At 55.3% G+C, this 16,457-nt stretch overlaps 1 protein-coding gene across 6 annotated transcripts in view; it reads right to left on the bottom strand.

Moving 5' to 3' along the window:
- Window positions 1–16,457, bottom strand: part of DLGAP4 (DLG associated protein 4) — a 136,539-nt gene that overhangs the window by 72,893 nt on the left and 47,189 nt on the right. For 2 of the 6 annotated variants that reach the window (XM_082361935.1, XM_082361931.1), the window contains exons 2-6: window positions 11,333–12,404; window positions 8,166–8,407; window positions 5,323–5,437; window positions 2,633–2,683; window positions 400–465 (exon numbers count right to left, since the gene is read on the bottom strand). In XM_082361935.1, the coding sequence (XP_082218061.1) occupies window positions 400–465; window positions 2,633–2,683; window positions 5,323–5,437; window positions 8,166–8,407; window positions 11,333–12,331 (1,473 nt within the window). In that variant the 5' untranslated portion in view covers window positions 12,332–12,404. The remainder of the gene's footprint in view (window positions 1–399; window positions 466–2,632; window positions 2,684–5,322; window positions 5,438–8,165; window positions 8,408–11,332; window positions 12,405–16,457) is intronic. The other 4 variants (XM_082361937.1, XM_082361936.1, XM_082361934.1 and 1 more) reach the window with 3 other exon arrangements.

Here is a 16,457-nt window from a genome sequence, read left to right on the forward strand (position 1 = left end):
TTTATAAGCAAAGAAACTGAGGGCTACTGAGGGGAAGATACTTGCCAGTTGTACCCAGTGAGGAAGTAGCAGAATCAATACTCCAAATGTATATTTAAGGAAGATTAATCTAGCCCTGTTGTACAGAATGGATGTTGGATATAGGGTCTGGAATGGAGGCAGAGGCCAGAGATGAAGCTGATGCAATAGTCTGGTGAGAGAAAATAATACTGGAATGAGGGTAGTGGCAGTGAGGATTGATTAGTCACATCTGCCATGGGCAGTATGGAGAATGGAGGTATATATGCTATTTGCCAACTCACATCTAGTTCAACCTCATCTGGATGGTTTCTAAGTGTCCCTCTAGAGACAAGATCCTACAAATCTGCAGCTGGGGGTGTGAGCATAGAGGGGGCTCACCATACATACACTCTCCAAGGGTTCTGGAAGGGTCTGTCTGACCCATGTCTCAGGCCATCTTGGTACCTGGGGAATCACAGAATATAAGCTGAGGAGTCGGCTGGCTAAAGATGGACACTGGGTGGGGGTCTGGGAAGACACCTGGGCTACACGGGAGGGGGCAAAAGTTGACTGAGCACCACGTGGAGGAAAAGATGAAGCTGGATATGGGGCCGCTGTGCCCGGGACCTGGCTGTGTGACCTCAGGCAGGCCAGCACTATCCTCTGGGTCAGTTTTTCCCTATCTAAATGGAATAGAATGCCCGTGGACTCGTCTGGCACTGCAGCAGGTAAAACGACTGGATGGATCATCACCCAATTTTTTTTTTTTTTTTTCTGGCTGCACCACGCAGCTTGCGGTATCTCAGTTCCCCGATCAGGGATTGAACCCGGGCCCTCGGCAGTGAGAGCGCGGAGTCCTGACCACTGGACTGCCAGGGAATTCCTGATCATCACCCAGTTTGGAGTATATGTTTGGAAAGGTCTAAATTTGCTCTGTTCAATATGGTAGCAACTAACCATGCGTGGCTATTTAGGTTTAAATTAATTAAAATAAACAAAATTCAGTTCCTTAGTCACACTAGCCACATTTCACTTGCTCATGTTACCTTATTGGACAGCATGGATTATAGAACACTTCCAATCATCACAGAAAATTCTATCAGACAGCACTGATAAATTAAAATGTAGGCCATGTGACACACCCAAAATTCACTTGGAGAGGGTATTAAAGAGATAGGTGTTTATCCTCCAAAGCTGCAACCTGAGGTATACTGAGAGGCCCCTGTGATTGCCAAGGGTGATGAGGTCTTGATTAGGGATTGCACGGTAATGGCCCACCTCTGGAGCTAGACTGCCAGAGTTTCATTCCCGGCTCCATCATTTTCTCACAAGAGGAATATGGGCAAGTCACTTAACTGCTCTGTGCCTCAGTTTCCCCATCTATAAAATGGGGGCTAATTAGAGACCAGATTTCACAGGATTGTGGTCAAGATGAAATGAGATCATTCATAATCACATGCTTCGAATAGAGTTGGGAAAACTAAGCACCTGATAACCTGTACCTGTTATTACAGGCAACTTTGTGGGGCGAGGGCAAAGATTTGTCAGTGTCGGTTAAGATGCTCCCAAGCTCCCAGGGAGAGGCCAGCTGGTTAGTGCTGTTGGTATGTATATCACTGAGGACGTACTATGTGCAGGGAACTGCCCTGGGGGTTTTACATGTGAACACATCACACCCTTATCATGAGGCTGTTGAAGGAAGGAAGAGGTCACCTGGCCCACTGTGGGCTCCCCAAAGACCCTCTGCAACAATGTGCTCAAGAAGAATTATGATATGAAGGTGGGAGGCACATGAGGCATTCGTGGCTGGAATGAGGAGATGTGGGGCCAGTCACAGTTCTGCCCTGTAGGCCGTGTGGCCTTGGATCAGTCCCTTGCCACTCCTGGCCACGATGAGGACTTGGGCCCAGAGCACCTTCCCTGCCTCTCTATCTGGCCTTGGGGCTGAGGCCTGGGAGGGAGGAGAGGACCACCTCCAGGGGCAGGATGCGTGTGCGTGGGATGGGGCACCCTTAGGACAGGCGGACAGTGCCAGGACTGGCGTCGTCTTCACCACCTTTGGTAAGCTTGAAAAGTCTCTGCATTCATTTCAGAACCCTAACATCCTGAAAGGTCTTGTTGGAACCCAAGAAAGGAGATAAGTTAGGGGATCTGGGGCTGGTACGTGAAGGCCAATGCCCCCAGCCCCTGATCTGTCCAAATGGAACAGTCTCCCCAGGCCTTTCCCAGGCTTTGGGGGATGAGAGGAAGGAGGGAGCTAGAAGCTCTCAGGGTACACCTTCCTTTATCTTGGGGTTACTATTTAAAAAAACATTTTTTTAATTCAAGTATAGTTGATTTACAATGTTATGCCAATATCCTGGGGTTATTCTTGCCCCATCCATAGATCCTAGCCCATTCTTTTCCATTTCTGAGAAGAGGAAACTGAGGCACAGAGAAGTGAAGCGATAGGGCCAAAGAGTGGAAGGTCCAGGCACCAACGTGATCCCTGACACCATCTTCACTGGAGGGGGCTTTCCTGGTGCTGGCTCTGCTTGCACCTGCCCGGCTCAGGGCCCAGGACCACTGAGGTGCCTGAGACCCAGCCCTGGCCTCTGGGATTGGGGGACGAGAGAATGGCAAACATACTGACCTGCTGCTCGTGGCCAAACAACTGGGGGATCAGGGAGGCCTGTCCAAAAATCTGCAGGAAAGAGACGGGGAGGGTTATGGGGAGACCGAGGCTGGGGGCTAGGGTAGGGTATTCAGGCCCGGCTGCAAGAGAACTTGTGGCTGGCTGGTCTAACCTCCCCAGACTGGCTGAGGTGCAGCTGCTGGGAGGTCTTGGCTTCCTCCAGGGATGGGAGGCTCACTCCTTCTGGGGCTGGGTGTTGTTGAAGACTTGTAATCTGCTGTTTATAAGTCTTTCTCCTGGGTTGGCTTCTGGGACCATGGATGTCCTGTCTGCTGTCTCTCACCTGGGCAGGCAGCCCCCAGGATGTACAGATTAGGGACAGAGCCCAGAGACTTCTCTTCCCTGGTCAGGGCTTACACAGTCCAGTGCCTGGTGGGAGCGGGGCTTCTTCTGGCAGGAGTTGAGGCCTCAGAGACACAGACAGAACTGGACATCTCTGACTTTGGGGCGACATATGTGGCTCAGGTCACTCAAGCTTCACGGGATGAGGGTTTGGGGGTTCAGAGGACCCTGGGCTAGGGGAGAGCTGGAGCTGGGCAGGGGGTAGTGGGAGAGACCTGCTGGGGTCCCCAGCCTGGCTGATTCTGTGTACCTTTTCGTGTAGCCAAAGGACAAAATTGTTCCAGGTGCCAGGGCCAGGCAGGGGATGGAGACGGTGGGTGTGAGAGAGACAGACAGACCCAGAGAGAAACATGGAAATGAGACACACTGGAGAGAATCAGAGAAAAATGTGAATGAGGGGAGAGAAAAACAGAGGGAGACAGACACAGACCGACAGGGAGACTGAGGGATGAGAGAACAGGCAGGATGGGAGAGACAAGGAGGGACGCCGTCCATTCAGCAAACCTACGTGCCCTGTGCCATGTGCTGGGGACTCTGTGGGGACAAGACAGCAAGGTCCCCGTCTGTAGGGAACTCCCAGTCTTAAGAGTGAGACAGACATCAACTAACAAGTATAATTCCAGATAGTGAGAAGTGCTGTCAAGAAAATTAAGCAGAGTAAGGAAACAGGGCCCCGGGGACCCCCTGAGGCAAGTGATAGGGCAGGTCCCTCTGAGGTGACATTTGAGCCAAGACCTGGGACACGGAGAAGAACCAGCTGTGCAAAGATCTGAGAGAAGATGCTCCTGGGAGAGGGATGAGCGAATGCAGGGGGCCTGGGGCAGGAATGGGGTGTGTGAGGAGCAAAAGGAGGCCAGAATGGCTGGAGCAGAGGGAGTGACAGAGCAAGTTGGGGATCACATCTGAGAGGGAGGCCGGGCTTCACAGGTCTGGCTTTCACTAGGGTGAGGCGGGAGCCATGGGAGGCTTCGGGGCAGGTGACGTGATTTGACTTCTGTCTTTTACAAGCTCCCTCTGGCCGCTGGGAATAGATTGGGGGTGGCAGGCACAGAGGCCAGGACAACGGTGCAGGTGAGACTTGGTGGCGCCTGGATGAGGATGGTGGGGCGGAGGGTCCCCTGGCCGGGGGTGGGGGGCTCTCCCTCTCCCCACATCTGATGTCAGTCTCCTTGGAGCGTGGGAACGACAGTGCTGAGGATGGGGGCTGGAGCGGGCTTGGCCGGGCCAGGAATATGGGGTGGTGAGGAGCTGGGATCCGAAAGTTTTAAGCAGTCCGTTAGCCCAGGCTGTGGGGCTGCACACCGTGGGACCTGGGGCCTGTTCCTGCCCAGAGAGGTGGCTGGGTCTGCACCTGGCTGCCTCCACTGCCTCACTGTGCTACTACTGGCAGATGTCTGCCCTCTCTGGGCCTCGTCTCCCCATCCACACCATGGGGGGAGCCCTCAAGCCTTGACTGGTCGTCCCTTTGCAAACTGTAAAGTACTGTGCACAACACGGTAGGGGCTGAGGTCCAGGTCTGGGTCTGACAGCCCTAGATCTCTGCCCAGCTTTGCCTCTTCCTAGCTGTTGTGACCCCACCTATCTGGGCCTCAGTTTCCTCATCTATGAAATGGGGATATGGATGATAAGGGCCCCTCTGGGGGTGGTTGTGAGGGATCAAGGAGCTAGCTGATGGTTGAGAGAATTAATAGTATAGCACAGCATGTTTACCACTGTTAGTGGCAGAGCTGGCTGGACCCTGGAAGTCCAACTATCCACTGATCAGGTGGGACATGGAGGTCCAGAGTGGAGAAGCAACTTGCCCGAAGTCACACAGCAAGATGACAACGCTAACCATCAAGGGAGCCACCCTTTGCTGAGCACATTATGTTTGTTATCTCATTGATTCCTCACAACCCTTTGAAATAGGAATTATCACCCTCTGGTGGTAAATCAGGAAACTGAGGCTCAGGGAGGGGGTGCTTTGTCCTGGGTTCATACTGTCAGTGACAAGACTGGGACTCAAACCCAGGTCTCCAGTCCCCTATCCTCGGGGCTCCTGGGTCTAAGGCAGTGGTATGGCCCCTTCCTCTGGGCCCACAGCTTAGGCCATCAACGTGAGGCCCTGTGACTGCTCTCCAGCCACAGGACAGTCAGTGGGGAAGAGACACACACAGGCAGCTTCAGGAACAAAGACCAAACAGAAGCACAGGGCAGACATTCAGGGACCACTCAACAGAGGCTGGACCTGGACGTCTGTCCTTTTCCTGGGTGGGAGTTGGGGCTCTCCCAAGCCCACTGACCTTCTGGCTGCCTGCCACCCTCACCTGGCTGATGCAACTGGAGTCGTTGAGGCTGTCGCTGACGGCGTTGTAGTCCTCCTCCCAGCTCGGACACTTGGAGGGCAGCAGCATGTCCACTGAATCCAGGCGGTCCAGACTCCTGGTGGGGATGGGGAGCAGATGGGGCTCAGCCCACCCTTTGTTCAGCATGGGAAACTGAGGCCCAGAGGGGGAAAAACGGGCCAAGGTTATCCAGTGGCAGAGGGTAAAATGGAAGTCACTGCCATCCCGGGTAGTATGGGGGGTGATGAGCAAGGGGAGAGCTGCTCCCAGCTTTTGGAGGCCTTGTGAGTCTGGAGGGTGCAGGTGGCCCTCACCTGTTATGTCCACTGCAACCGCGAGGTGGCAGCACAAGCTTGCTCTTGACTGTTTCAAACCAGGGGTGGGCCACACCAGCTCAATTCTACAGCCCCCTCTTCTGCAGGCCTGGGGCAATTCCAGGGGCTGGACAGAGGAGATGGGTCAAGGCCCACAGCCTTGACCTCCGGCCAGGGCTGCCCAAAGGTCATCAGTTTTGACACAATGTCCAGGTAGCCTCCACCAGGCTCCCTGAAGCCTCACCACTTCTCCCCATAGCCCTGGCTCTTCAATCTTTCTCACATCTGCCTGACCCTGGGTCTCCCCCTCCCCCACTCCCCCCCCCACCCCCGACCCCCGCTCTGGAAATAAGGTCCAGGCAGCCAACAGCTCAGGGCCTTGACACAGACAAACTTGGATTGGAATCCAGCTTCTTCACTGGGTGACCCTGGGCAAGTCGTCACCCCTTAAGTCTCAGTTTCCTCACCTATAAAGTGGGGGATGTCATTGTGCCTGCCTGCTGGGGCTGTAAGGAGGTTTCAGTGATGCAGATTAAAGGGCACTGGGGCAGGCATAGAGCCCAGAGCGCAGCAAGTGCTAACAGATGGCCCCCGTTACTGTTACTACAGGAATACTCCTTTTATTGCACTTCACTTTACTGCCTTCTGCAGATATTCTTTTTTTTTGTTTTTCTTTTCTCTTCTTTTCTTTTTAACAAATTGAAGGTTTGTGGCAACCCTGAGTTGTCAGGTGATGGTTAGCATTTTTCAGCAATAAAGCATTTTAAAATTAAGGTATGTACTTTTTAAAAGACATCATGTTATTGCACACTTAGACTAGAGTGTAAACATAACTTTTACATGCACTGGAAAACAAAAAAATTTCGTGTGACTCACTTTATTGCCATATCCACTTTATTGCGGTGGTCTGAGGTATGCCTGTACTACTATTATCAATTCCCTCTCATTCAAGGCCTGGGCCCTGGTCCTGCCCACCTCTCCCACCTCCATGCCCACAGGTCATTCAAGGAATTGCAGGATCTCAGGAGTAGAAGGGGTCTTAGAGATCATCTAGCTCAGCCCCGTTCACTTACATCTAGGGAAACTGAGGCTCAGAGAGGGTGAGACCTAGGAATGGCTGGTGGTGTCCATTCCCTGCCTCTGGAGGCCATTCCCTGCCTCTGTCCCAGCCAATGAGACTCCCTGCCTCAGTCTACTGTCACCTGCCCTGCTCTATTCCCTCTGCTGCAGTCCTCCCAGGCTACCTCCTCCAGTGAAGCTTTGGCTCTTGCCCCCAGGAGTAGAAGAACTAGGACTAAGCTTTTTTCCTTTAACTCTTCCAAGTCCTTTGTCTGTTTCTGACTTGCTTTTGTTTCTCTTCCTCAGTGGGTTCTGAATCACCTATACCGACTTTCACCTGTTTTGCACTCATTCTTTTCTGTTCTAATCCCCACGGTGACTTCTGCATGTGAAAGGCTCACTCTCTCTCTAACATATTAATTGTTGCTTCCTGTGTGCACGTGTTTCATTTTCCACACTTTCACTAACTCTTCCCAGTCTTAAAGCAACAGGATGGGGCTCCATTGGTGGAATGCCAGGCCAGGTGATGGGACAGGTGAAGGCTGTCTATCTCCCTTTGACTTCTGGATCCTCCCTCATCCCCAATCTCGGAGCTCAACTCAGGGGTCAATTACAGGGGCACTGGCAGAGGGGGCTCTGGCCTTCCCTGGTCAGTGCTGGCACAAGGGGTGGGCTCACTAAGGGCAGGGTTCTCTAACCTGAAGAAGAGGGTCTCCTGGGGCAGTTCCCCTGTACGAGTGGAAATCATCTGGGGATGTAGCTCCCGGGGGCAGGGTTTACCTGGGCCAATCACTCTGGAGAGACTCCCCTTATGATTTACCAAAGGATAAAGCTCACCTGTGGCCAGGACTTAACTGTGGGGGGCTTATGGGGTGGTTCACCAAATGGCGGGGCTCTCCGGAGTCAACTCATCAAAGTGCAGGGGCCAACCTAAGGACGAAGATCTCAGGAAGGGGGCTAACCGGAAGGAGGGTTCACCTAAGGGGCCTGGCTCATTGGGGGCGGGGCTTCACCTGGGTCTGAGGCTGGAGGGCAGGATTCATCTGTGGGGCTGGGATCTCCGGGCGGGGCGGCTGAAGAGGAGGAAGGCGAGGTTCCCAGGGTGGGGCATACCTGTGAGGGGCTCACCTAGAGGGCAAAGCTTGCCTGTGAGCCAGGGTTGTACAAGTGTAAAGAGGCTTTCCCAGAGGAGCGCTCACAGGTGGGCGGGGCCCCAGTGGAGCAGGGTAAGCCTGCGGGCGTGGCTCGCTTTAAGGGAGTGGTCCCCTTAGGGAGCAGAACTCACAGGTGGCCAGGGCTTCTGGTGCGGGGTTCCCAGGGGGCCGGACTCGCTGGTGAACAGAGGCTTCCTGGGGCGGGACTTGGACTTGGGAGAGGCTCTCCCACGGTGGGGCTTCTGGGGGCAGGGCTGGCCTGCGGGCGCGACCCTAGGGGGCGGCACTGTGCGCTCACCTGCGGGGATTGCTCTGCTCTCCCAGCGACTGCTGCGTGGCCCTCAGGTAGCTCTGGCGCCGCGCCGCCGTCTTGGGGGAGGGCTTGGGGCTGCCGCCGGACTCGTCACTGTCCTCGTCGCCCATGGCCTTGATGTAGCTGCCGCTGCGCATTCGCCGGCACGGGATGGGGCCCTCGCCCGTGGAGTCCGCCTCGCGCGGGGACAGAAGCGAGGTGGTCCATTCGCCGCCGCCTCCGGGCACCTGGGGATGGGCGGGCAGCCCTCAGCAAGGGTGGCTGGGGGGCGGGCAGCGCACACCCCCAGCGCGCCGCCGGCCACCCAGCCTCGGGCTCATCACCTGGGGAGTGAGCTGCACGCTAGAACCCCCATCTCCAGGACCTTGAAGCTCCCTCGCTGCCCACCTCGGGGAATTCGGCCTTCGGTGCTGGGTACTGCCACTAAAGGCACCCATGAGCAGGGCAGAGCCGGGGCTCGGAAGGATACCTGGGTTCCAGAGCCAGTTCTGCCTCAGCTTCACTATGTGGCCTTCTCCAGCCCCAGATCTCCGTGGATCCCAGGCTGAGTGTGCCCCAGCAAAACCGCCCAGACAGAATGACCACAATGGCTTCCACTGCAGCCACCCTTCTGAGCAACCCCTGTGTTCCCATTACTTCCCCTGCTATCTCAGTGGATGGCTTATGATCCCACTGCCCAGATAAGAACAGCAGGCTTGAGAGAGGTCCCTGCACCCTAGGATGGTGGGGGAGGATGAGTCAGGGGACCCTAGCACATCAGTACAGGGGTGAGGTCTTTGGGGCCAAACAACATTCCTCATCCTATAGGTGGGTAAACTGAGGTACAGAGAGCACAAGGGCTTTGTGGGGTCTGGCAGCCATGTGGTGAGCTGGAAAAAGGGCCCAGTGTTCCCATCTGAACTCCAGGGACCCCATCTGTGGAAGGGGGCTGTGATAAGGGTAAGTAAGGTCACAGCTGTGAGGGTAGCCCTGGTCCTCAGTGGTTACAGTGGCAGAAACCAACTGAGGGGACCTCCCTTGCCCTTCTGAGGCCAGGCTCTGCCAGCTGCTCCGGGGCAGCACATACTGTCTACACCCTTGTTCACTTGATACCCACCGATGTGTCCACACAGTGGACGTTCACCTCGTTATGGAGTACGCTCATCTCAGCACTCACACGTACCTCAGCCCGAGCACAGGGTGAGCACGCCGTGCCATGTACATGCACCTCAGAGAGTAAGCATGCCCCTTCCCCGCACACCCCTCTCCCCAACGACGCATCCTTCTCCCCAAGGACGCACCCTTCTCCCCAAGGACGCACCTCTCTCCCCAAGGACGCACCCCAGCCACTTCATCATGTGCCCGCCCCTCAGTGAGCGCATGATGTGGACACAGAGCTTACACACCTCCTCACGTGCACACCAGCCACCACTGCGCCGCAGACGCATCTCAACTTGCCCCTCCTCACCGTGTCCCCGCCTCAACACATACAGAGCACACACCTTCCCTGGGTCTATACGTCACCACGGACACCCAGGCACACATGTTTCTCAGTGTGCACAGCACACCCATTCTTCGCCATGCCCACAAGTGCACACCACACTCCCCACATCACCATGCCTGCACAGAGACCACGTTCTTCTCAGTTCCCACATTGCCAGTGGCTGATTCTTGGCTGAGGGAGGGTCCCTGCCTGGGATTGCCATCCCAGGTCCCCCCCACCCTGCAGCTTTCCCATTAACACCTTCCTCCCCAACTGACTGCCCAGCCAGTCACCAGGACCTGCACATTCTACCCCAAACCATTTGCTAGTCCATCCTTCCTACCTCCACCTGTCCCCTGGGAAGGTGGCTTTGTATATCCCTGCTCCACACCTGTGGCTTCCCCAGCCCTTACCCACCTACTTCCTGTTGAGCAAGCAGGCAGCACCACTCCAGGGCCTGCAGGGCCACCGTTTCACGGTGTTTCTGAAGCATTTTCACGTGATCAGACCAAACCATATCATTTGAGAGGGAGCTAGGTCACACACCGCCCCCTCTGATGTTTCTAAGCTAAGGAAGTAGATTGAGAGCCACAAAAGCCTTAAATATATAAAATATTGCCTAGATTTCATTTCCCTCCTATTGAAAAAAATAGCCTCCTCCCCCCACAGTCTCACTGTCTTTGGAATTTTATATAGAATGACAAGAACTCAGGTCAGACTTGATGTTCATCCGGTTCAAAATGCATCTAATGTGTTCCCAAAGGCTGGCCAGGCCTGTGCTGACACGCCCTCCAGGATGAGGTACTCACTACCTACTGAAGCAGCCCCTTCCATCTGCAGGTGAAACGAAATCTACTTCCTGTAACTTTCACCCACAGCTTGGGCTCCGGTCCCGGGAGTCAGCCAGTTCTCAGCCACTCACGCTGCCCTTGAGAGACCCAGCACGAGTGTAGCAGCAGAGATGTCTCTGAGCCTTCTGCCACTTTCCAGGAGTGCAGCCTTGGTGCATAATAAGTGCCTCAATAAACATGTGTTTGAAAGAAAAAAGCTAGTCCCCCAAACTGATTTAGGGCCTCGGGGCTCCTGCAGTCGCCCTGCTCATCTCCATCACATTCTGCTCATGCTGACAGGAATGTCTGTTCATGTGTCTTTCTCTCCCAGCATCCTGATAATCGGGACTATGTCTTATTTATTTCTCACTCTATTCATTCAAGTGTCCATCTGTTCATCTACCCCTCTCTCCTCTCATGTTTCTTGAGCACTTCCTGTATGACAGACCCTGTCTTGGGCCCTGGGGACACAGAGCTGCACCAGATATGGTCCCTGTCCTCAAGGAGCCCCCAGTCTGGGGGCAGTACCAGGCAGGAGGCTGGCAAGCAGAATGCCATGCAATTGGTCCTAGGAGGGGACAGAAGGCACAGCTTCCATATTTTTCTTCTAAAGGGAAGGGACATGTTTTGGTCCCTACTCAGGGCCGGTCTCAAAAGGGTCCTAATCAATGTCTGCTGAGGGCATGACCAGTGGAAGGAGTCCTCTTACTAGCAAGATACCACCAGCCACCCATTTCCTAGGCGAGTCAACAGAGGCCTGAGTGAAACAACTTTCCAAGTCAATCTGTGACAGAGCTGGGCCTCAAACTGGTGCCTTCCCCACAATCCTTCACCCTACCCTGACCCTGGCAGGGACCCACCTGCAGGTAATGGTAGGCAAGACCTTGGTGGCAGGATTTGGACTTTAGCAGGCTCTTATCCAAGGTGGCTGAGGTCTTCTGGCAGACCTCATGGGCGTGGCTGAGGGTCAGGGTGGACCAGGAGCCCCGCTTGACATAGTTGGTGTCAGCGCCCACCCCAAGGCTGGGGCAGGTGGCCGGGGGTGCCGGTGGAGGTGGCGGGGCGGTCAGCTCGGCGGTGTTGTTCTTGGAGGCTCGGAGCATGTGCCCACTGATGGTGTTGTAGGCGTGCGTGAAGTAGCGTGGCTGGCTGCGTTCTGCCTGGCGGCCTAGTGTCATCAGTCCAGAGGCTGGGCCACCGCTGCGGAAGGCGCCAGCCTCACCATCCAAGTTGTCGTCGGAGCTCCACCAGCCCGAGATGTTGGAACGGCTGCGCCGCTTGGGCTCCCCACCCTTGGCCCGCTCCTTGCTCTTGGCCCTCCGGCCCTTGCCGTCCTCCAGGCCACCTTTCTTGCCGCCATTGCCGCCGACCTTGCCTGCCGTGCCCTCCAGGGAGGGCGCCTTGGTGAAGAAGAGCCGCTGGACTGAGTGGACCAGGTGGCGGATGCGGCCAGGACTCTCGCCCCGGGCCTTGGCCTCCCCGCGGGGGAATTGGAGAGTGCTGAAGCCATCGCGGTGGATAGGCAGCTGCTTCTCAAACTGGTCCAGGAGGTTGGCGGGCAGCCGGTTGATCTTGGTGGCCTGGGCGTGGCTGGGGAAGGGGCTCTCCTCTGGCACCTCGAAGTGGGAGTTGTAGTGGATGCGGGGGAAGGTGCTGCTCGGTGGTGGCAGCTGGTTGTTGAGCGGGAAGAGCCCGTCCCCCGGCAGAGCATTCTGCCCGGGGAAGCGCGCCTCGCGGGCAAAGGCCTCTGTGGGCGATAGCAGGTAGGGGTTGCGATCAGGCCCTGCGAACAGGGGCTCGTGTGGTGGGTCCAGGCTGTCGGACAGGTGGTGGGGGCGGCTGTCACCGAGGCCTTTCATGATCCCGGCCCTCGGGGCAGGGGCCGTCGCCCTAGCGGGTTGCCCGGGTCTTCTCTCCCGGGCAGCAGCTAATCTGGGGAGAGAAGACAGACAGGTGTCAGCTGGATTTGGAGGGGATACGATGCAGGGAAGGTCAGCCAGACCCCTGCAGATCTCAAGGTTGGAAGGATTTCTGAAGACTCCTGGCCTGCCCTTAACATTGTGGGTCGGGAATCACAAGTACAAATGGAGACCCACATACCATACGGATAAATAAAAGCGACATCTCAGGCTAGCAAAACGTTAAACAATATATGTTCTACTCTCCTACCTTGACGAACATATTTTCACAATAACTTGGAAAGCCAGGTTCGAACTCAGACTTCTTGGTCTTCTCCGAATTCCATGGCAGCATGTGGTCAGGAGGAAGCTGCCTGCCCTTCATTTTCCTCCTGTCTCTGACTCTGTTCCTCACTACGAGGAGCCCCCCACATGCGTGCACCCCCAGCTCACTCCACATGCCCCCCAAACAGCCACCACTCAGCCCTAGGGCTGGTCCCACTGGCAGAGTAGGCCACCATGGGAGGATCTGTGCTGGCCTTGGAAGCAGGCCTGGGGTCTTTGGGGCAGGGAATTCCAGGCTGGGGTCTGCCCAGGGTGCAGAGTGTGGTCGAAAGGGGGATGTAGGCTCTGGGTGGGCATGTTCCCTTGGCCTCTGAACATTCCTTGCCTCGTGGGGAACAACAAGGTTGAGAGAGGGCCAGAGAGGCCTTCTAAAGAGTGGGGCCTGGGGCCGGGGCCCCTCTTACCCAGGTCTGAGGGCAGTACTGTCCAACTCTATTTTAGCAGAAGAATCCTTACGTCAAATGTAAACCCTCTGTAAAAACCCACTCTGTCCTCAACAAAAGTCTACTGAGTGTGACCCCTGGGCTAGAGGCTGGGGGCTGCAGCCATCAGAGAGGCCAACAAGCCCATCAGCCCATCCTTTCCTACTGGGATGAATCAATGACACTTGGCCTGGGACAGAGTTCCCAGCAAGTCAATAGCAGGAGCATATCCTCAGGGTGGCGTGTAGGTGGAGCCATTGTGCCTCAGTTTCTCTATTGTAAAATGGGCCTTCCAGCCAGAATCATCCTGGAAATGCCAGTCTCAAACTTAGGCAAGTCCCTTTCCTTTCTGGGCCTCAGTCTTCCCATCTGTACCATGGGTCAGAGGGGGTGGTCAGCAAGCTTTCTTAGCCCTGGACCCCACTAGCCATGCTTGGAGGAGTCCCAAGGCTTGGTCTGGCCTGTGTGCCCGGTGTGCTGAGGACCTGCAAGGAGTTGGTACGGCTGGAACAGAGCAAGCGAGGCCAAGGGCACTGGGGACAGAGGCTATCTCAGAGGGGCTGGGCCAGAGTGGACAGGCTCTGGCTGAAGCCAGGTACGGGAGGCAGAATGATGGCTCCCAAGATGCCCAGTCCTAATCCTCAGAACCTGTGATTATGATACTTTACATGTTAAACGGGACGTTGCAGATATGGTTAAGGATCTTGAGATGGGGAGATTTCCTGGATTATCTGGAGGGGTACAACCTAATCACATGGGTCCTCGTGAGAGGGAGGCATGAGGGTCAGAGTCAAAGAGGGAGATGTGATGACGGAAGCAGAGGTCAGAGTGATGTGGGGTCATGAGCCGAGGAATGCGGGCAGCCTTTAGAAGCTGGAAGAGGCAAGGAGTCAGATTCTCCCCTAGAGCCTCCAGAAGGAATGCAGCCCTGCGACCCATTTCAGACTTCTGATCTCTAGAACTGTAAGATAATAAATCTGTGCGTTTTAAGCCACTAAGTTTGTGGTAATTTGTTACAGCAGCAATAGGAAACTCATACACCAAGCATAAGTTTAGGTGTCCGAGACACCCTCCCACCCCGCAGGGCAGCTCTTAAGGCAAAGCCCAGACCCCACCAAACACTGCATGAAAAACACTGGCCTAGGTGAAATCCCCATCTTATAGATGGGGAAACTGAGGCCCTCTGAGGGGAAGAACTTACCCAAGATCACATAGTGGGTTCAGTAGCGGAGGCAGGGCTGAGACCCACAGCTCTTCCTATCCCTCTGCACAGCTGCCTTGCAACTGTCACCTGGAGCTTGCTGGCCCTAAGACCCTCAGGGATCTGAGAATTACTTCCTTGGACCTAGCCATTTTCATGACCAAATGTGCCCCAAGGCTTCCTAAGCCCTGAGACTTCTGCAGAGTCCACTGGCTGGAATTCTACCCCTTCTCTGCCAGAGCCTCTCCCTGCCCCTGGGAGCCTGATGGACCCCACTCCTGAAGTCCAGAGCATTTTAGCAATGGTCCTTGTGGCTAAACAGCCACCTCGGAAGCATCTCTGCTTCCACCAGGCGACTTGTCAGAGCATTTATCCCCAGCCTGGAGAGGGAGTCTGCCGACTCACATTTTTATCCTCATTACAACAGCCACACGTGGTGGGGGACCATTATCTCCATTTTACAGATGGGGAAACTGAGGCTGAGAGAAGCAGTTCTAGCCAAGGTGAAATAGGTAACTCAGACTTCAGCCACCCCGTCAGTGTCCCAGACTGTCAAGTATCCTCCTCCACTCCAGCCCGCGGCAGCTCCCTCTGGGCAAACCTCTTCTTGAAGACAATTTCAGGCAAATGCAAAACCAGCCTCATATCCCTCCTGCTCCTGGCCTTTTCTTGGCCTCCTTGCATCCCCTCAGGGCTGCAGTGTCCCTGGACTCAGAGGCCAGCCTCCTCGGCTCTCCAGCTGGAGAACTGTGTGCGCAGCAATATGTCCTTGATGCCCACTCAAGTAAGGCCAATGATACTGAAAACTCAGAAGAGTTTGCAAACACAGCCCTCTGGCTTGCTGGCTTGGCAGGGGTCTGACTCCCTAGAAATACCAGAGATGGAGAGGGCTGGTTGCCAGGAGCAGAAGATAGCTGCAGAGCCCTGCCCCAGAAGTGCCCACAACGCTTCTCCTCCAAGTCCAGGGCACCTTCTCCAGCCCTCCCAGGGAGAAGCTGGCTTCAATTTCATATGCCAGGCACTCCCGACCCCAGGAATCCAGAGTTGCCCCAGGAGGACCATGGGAACCTGGGCCCTGAGTCTCAGACTATGCATCTGGGGCCAAACTGGGGCCAAAGGAGGAAGGGAGGGAGGGTGTAGGAAAGTGCTTGGTGAACTGTGAAGTGCTGGCACATCCTCATTCCCTGGGGGACAAACCCTGCCCTCAGTCCTGGTGGTCTTGATGATGAGGTCCCTTGCCTGGCTTGTGGGGGGAGGAGTTAGACAGGTTCCTGCCTTGGAGGTGCCCCTGGGATTAAAGGAGGGCGAGTGGGGACTGCCAGCCTCAGGGAGACCTCTAGATACCAGCTAGAAACTTTAATGACCACAAGTGACCTCCCAACTGCTTTTCTTCCTGGGACTGGATCCTCATTGTTAAAATAGTCTCTGACTTCTGGGGCCCTGCGTGTCTATCCTTCTACCCCACCTTAAATGCCGGTGCATCCCAGGGCTCTGGGAAGGCCAATAGTATTCCCCCTATCAGTAAAATGCTTCAATGTCACCCAGTAGGGGCTCAAGCCAGACACCTTGGCACCTCCATGAATTCTTCCCTCTCCTGACCTTCCTTGTCTTTCCCCTTGTACCAGCTCCCACTGTGCCTGGAAAATGATTCAGGCTCAGTTCCTGTGGTCCAGGTGGAGCCAGTCCTATGCCAGAGCCCCAGGGGTAGACATATGACCCAGGCCTGGCCAATCAGAGCCCTGCATCCCTGAGTACTGACTGGCTCAGAGATGGGAACAAGATCCTTGTTAGCCCATGAGAGTCGGCCCTGGGATTATGGCTGAACTCTTGGGAAAGAAGTGCCCTCCTTCCTGTTAGGGCTGCTATCTTTGTCTGAGTGTCAGCCTTGAGTCCTTTGTCAAGATCTTGCCTGACGTCTCCGACATGAGAGTTAAGAGACTTTTTGCTTAAGTCTGAGTTCGGTTTCTGTGTCTTTCAACAAGAGCCTGATACAGACCTCATGTCCAATTAGTCACTACAGCAGTGGCTGTGGGTACCCCACCCATATCTCCTGTGGCCTCATCACTGCTGTGCCCAACAGGCTGACTTCCAACTGTCAGCATCTGCATCCCTGCTGGAG

This window comes from Balaenoptera borealis (assembly GCF_965194805.1).
Source record: "Balaenoptera borealis genome assembly, chromosome: 16".
Lineage (NCBI taxonomy): Eukaryota > Metazoa > Chordata > Mammalia > Artiodactyla > Balaenopteridae > Balaenoptera > Balaenoptera borealis.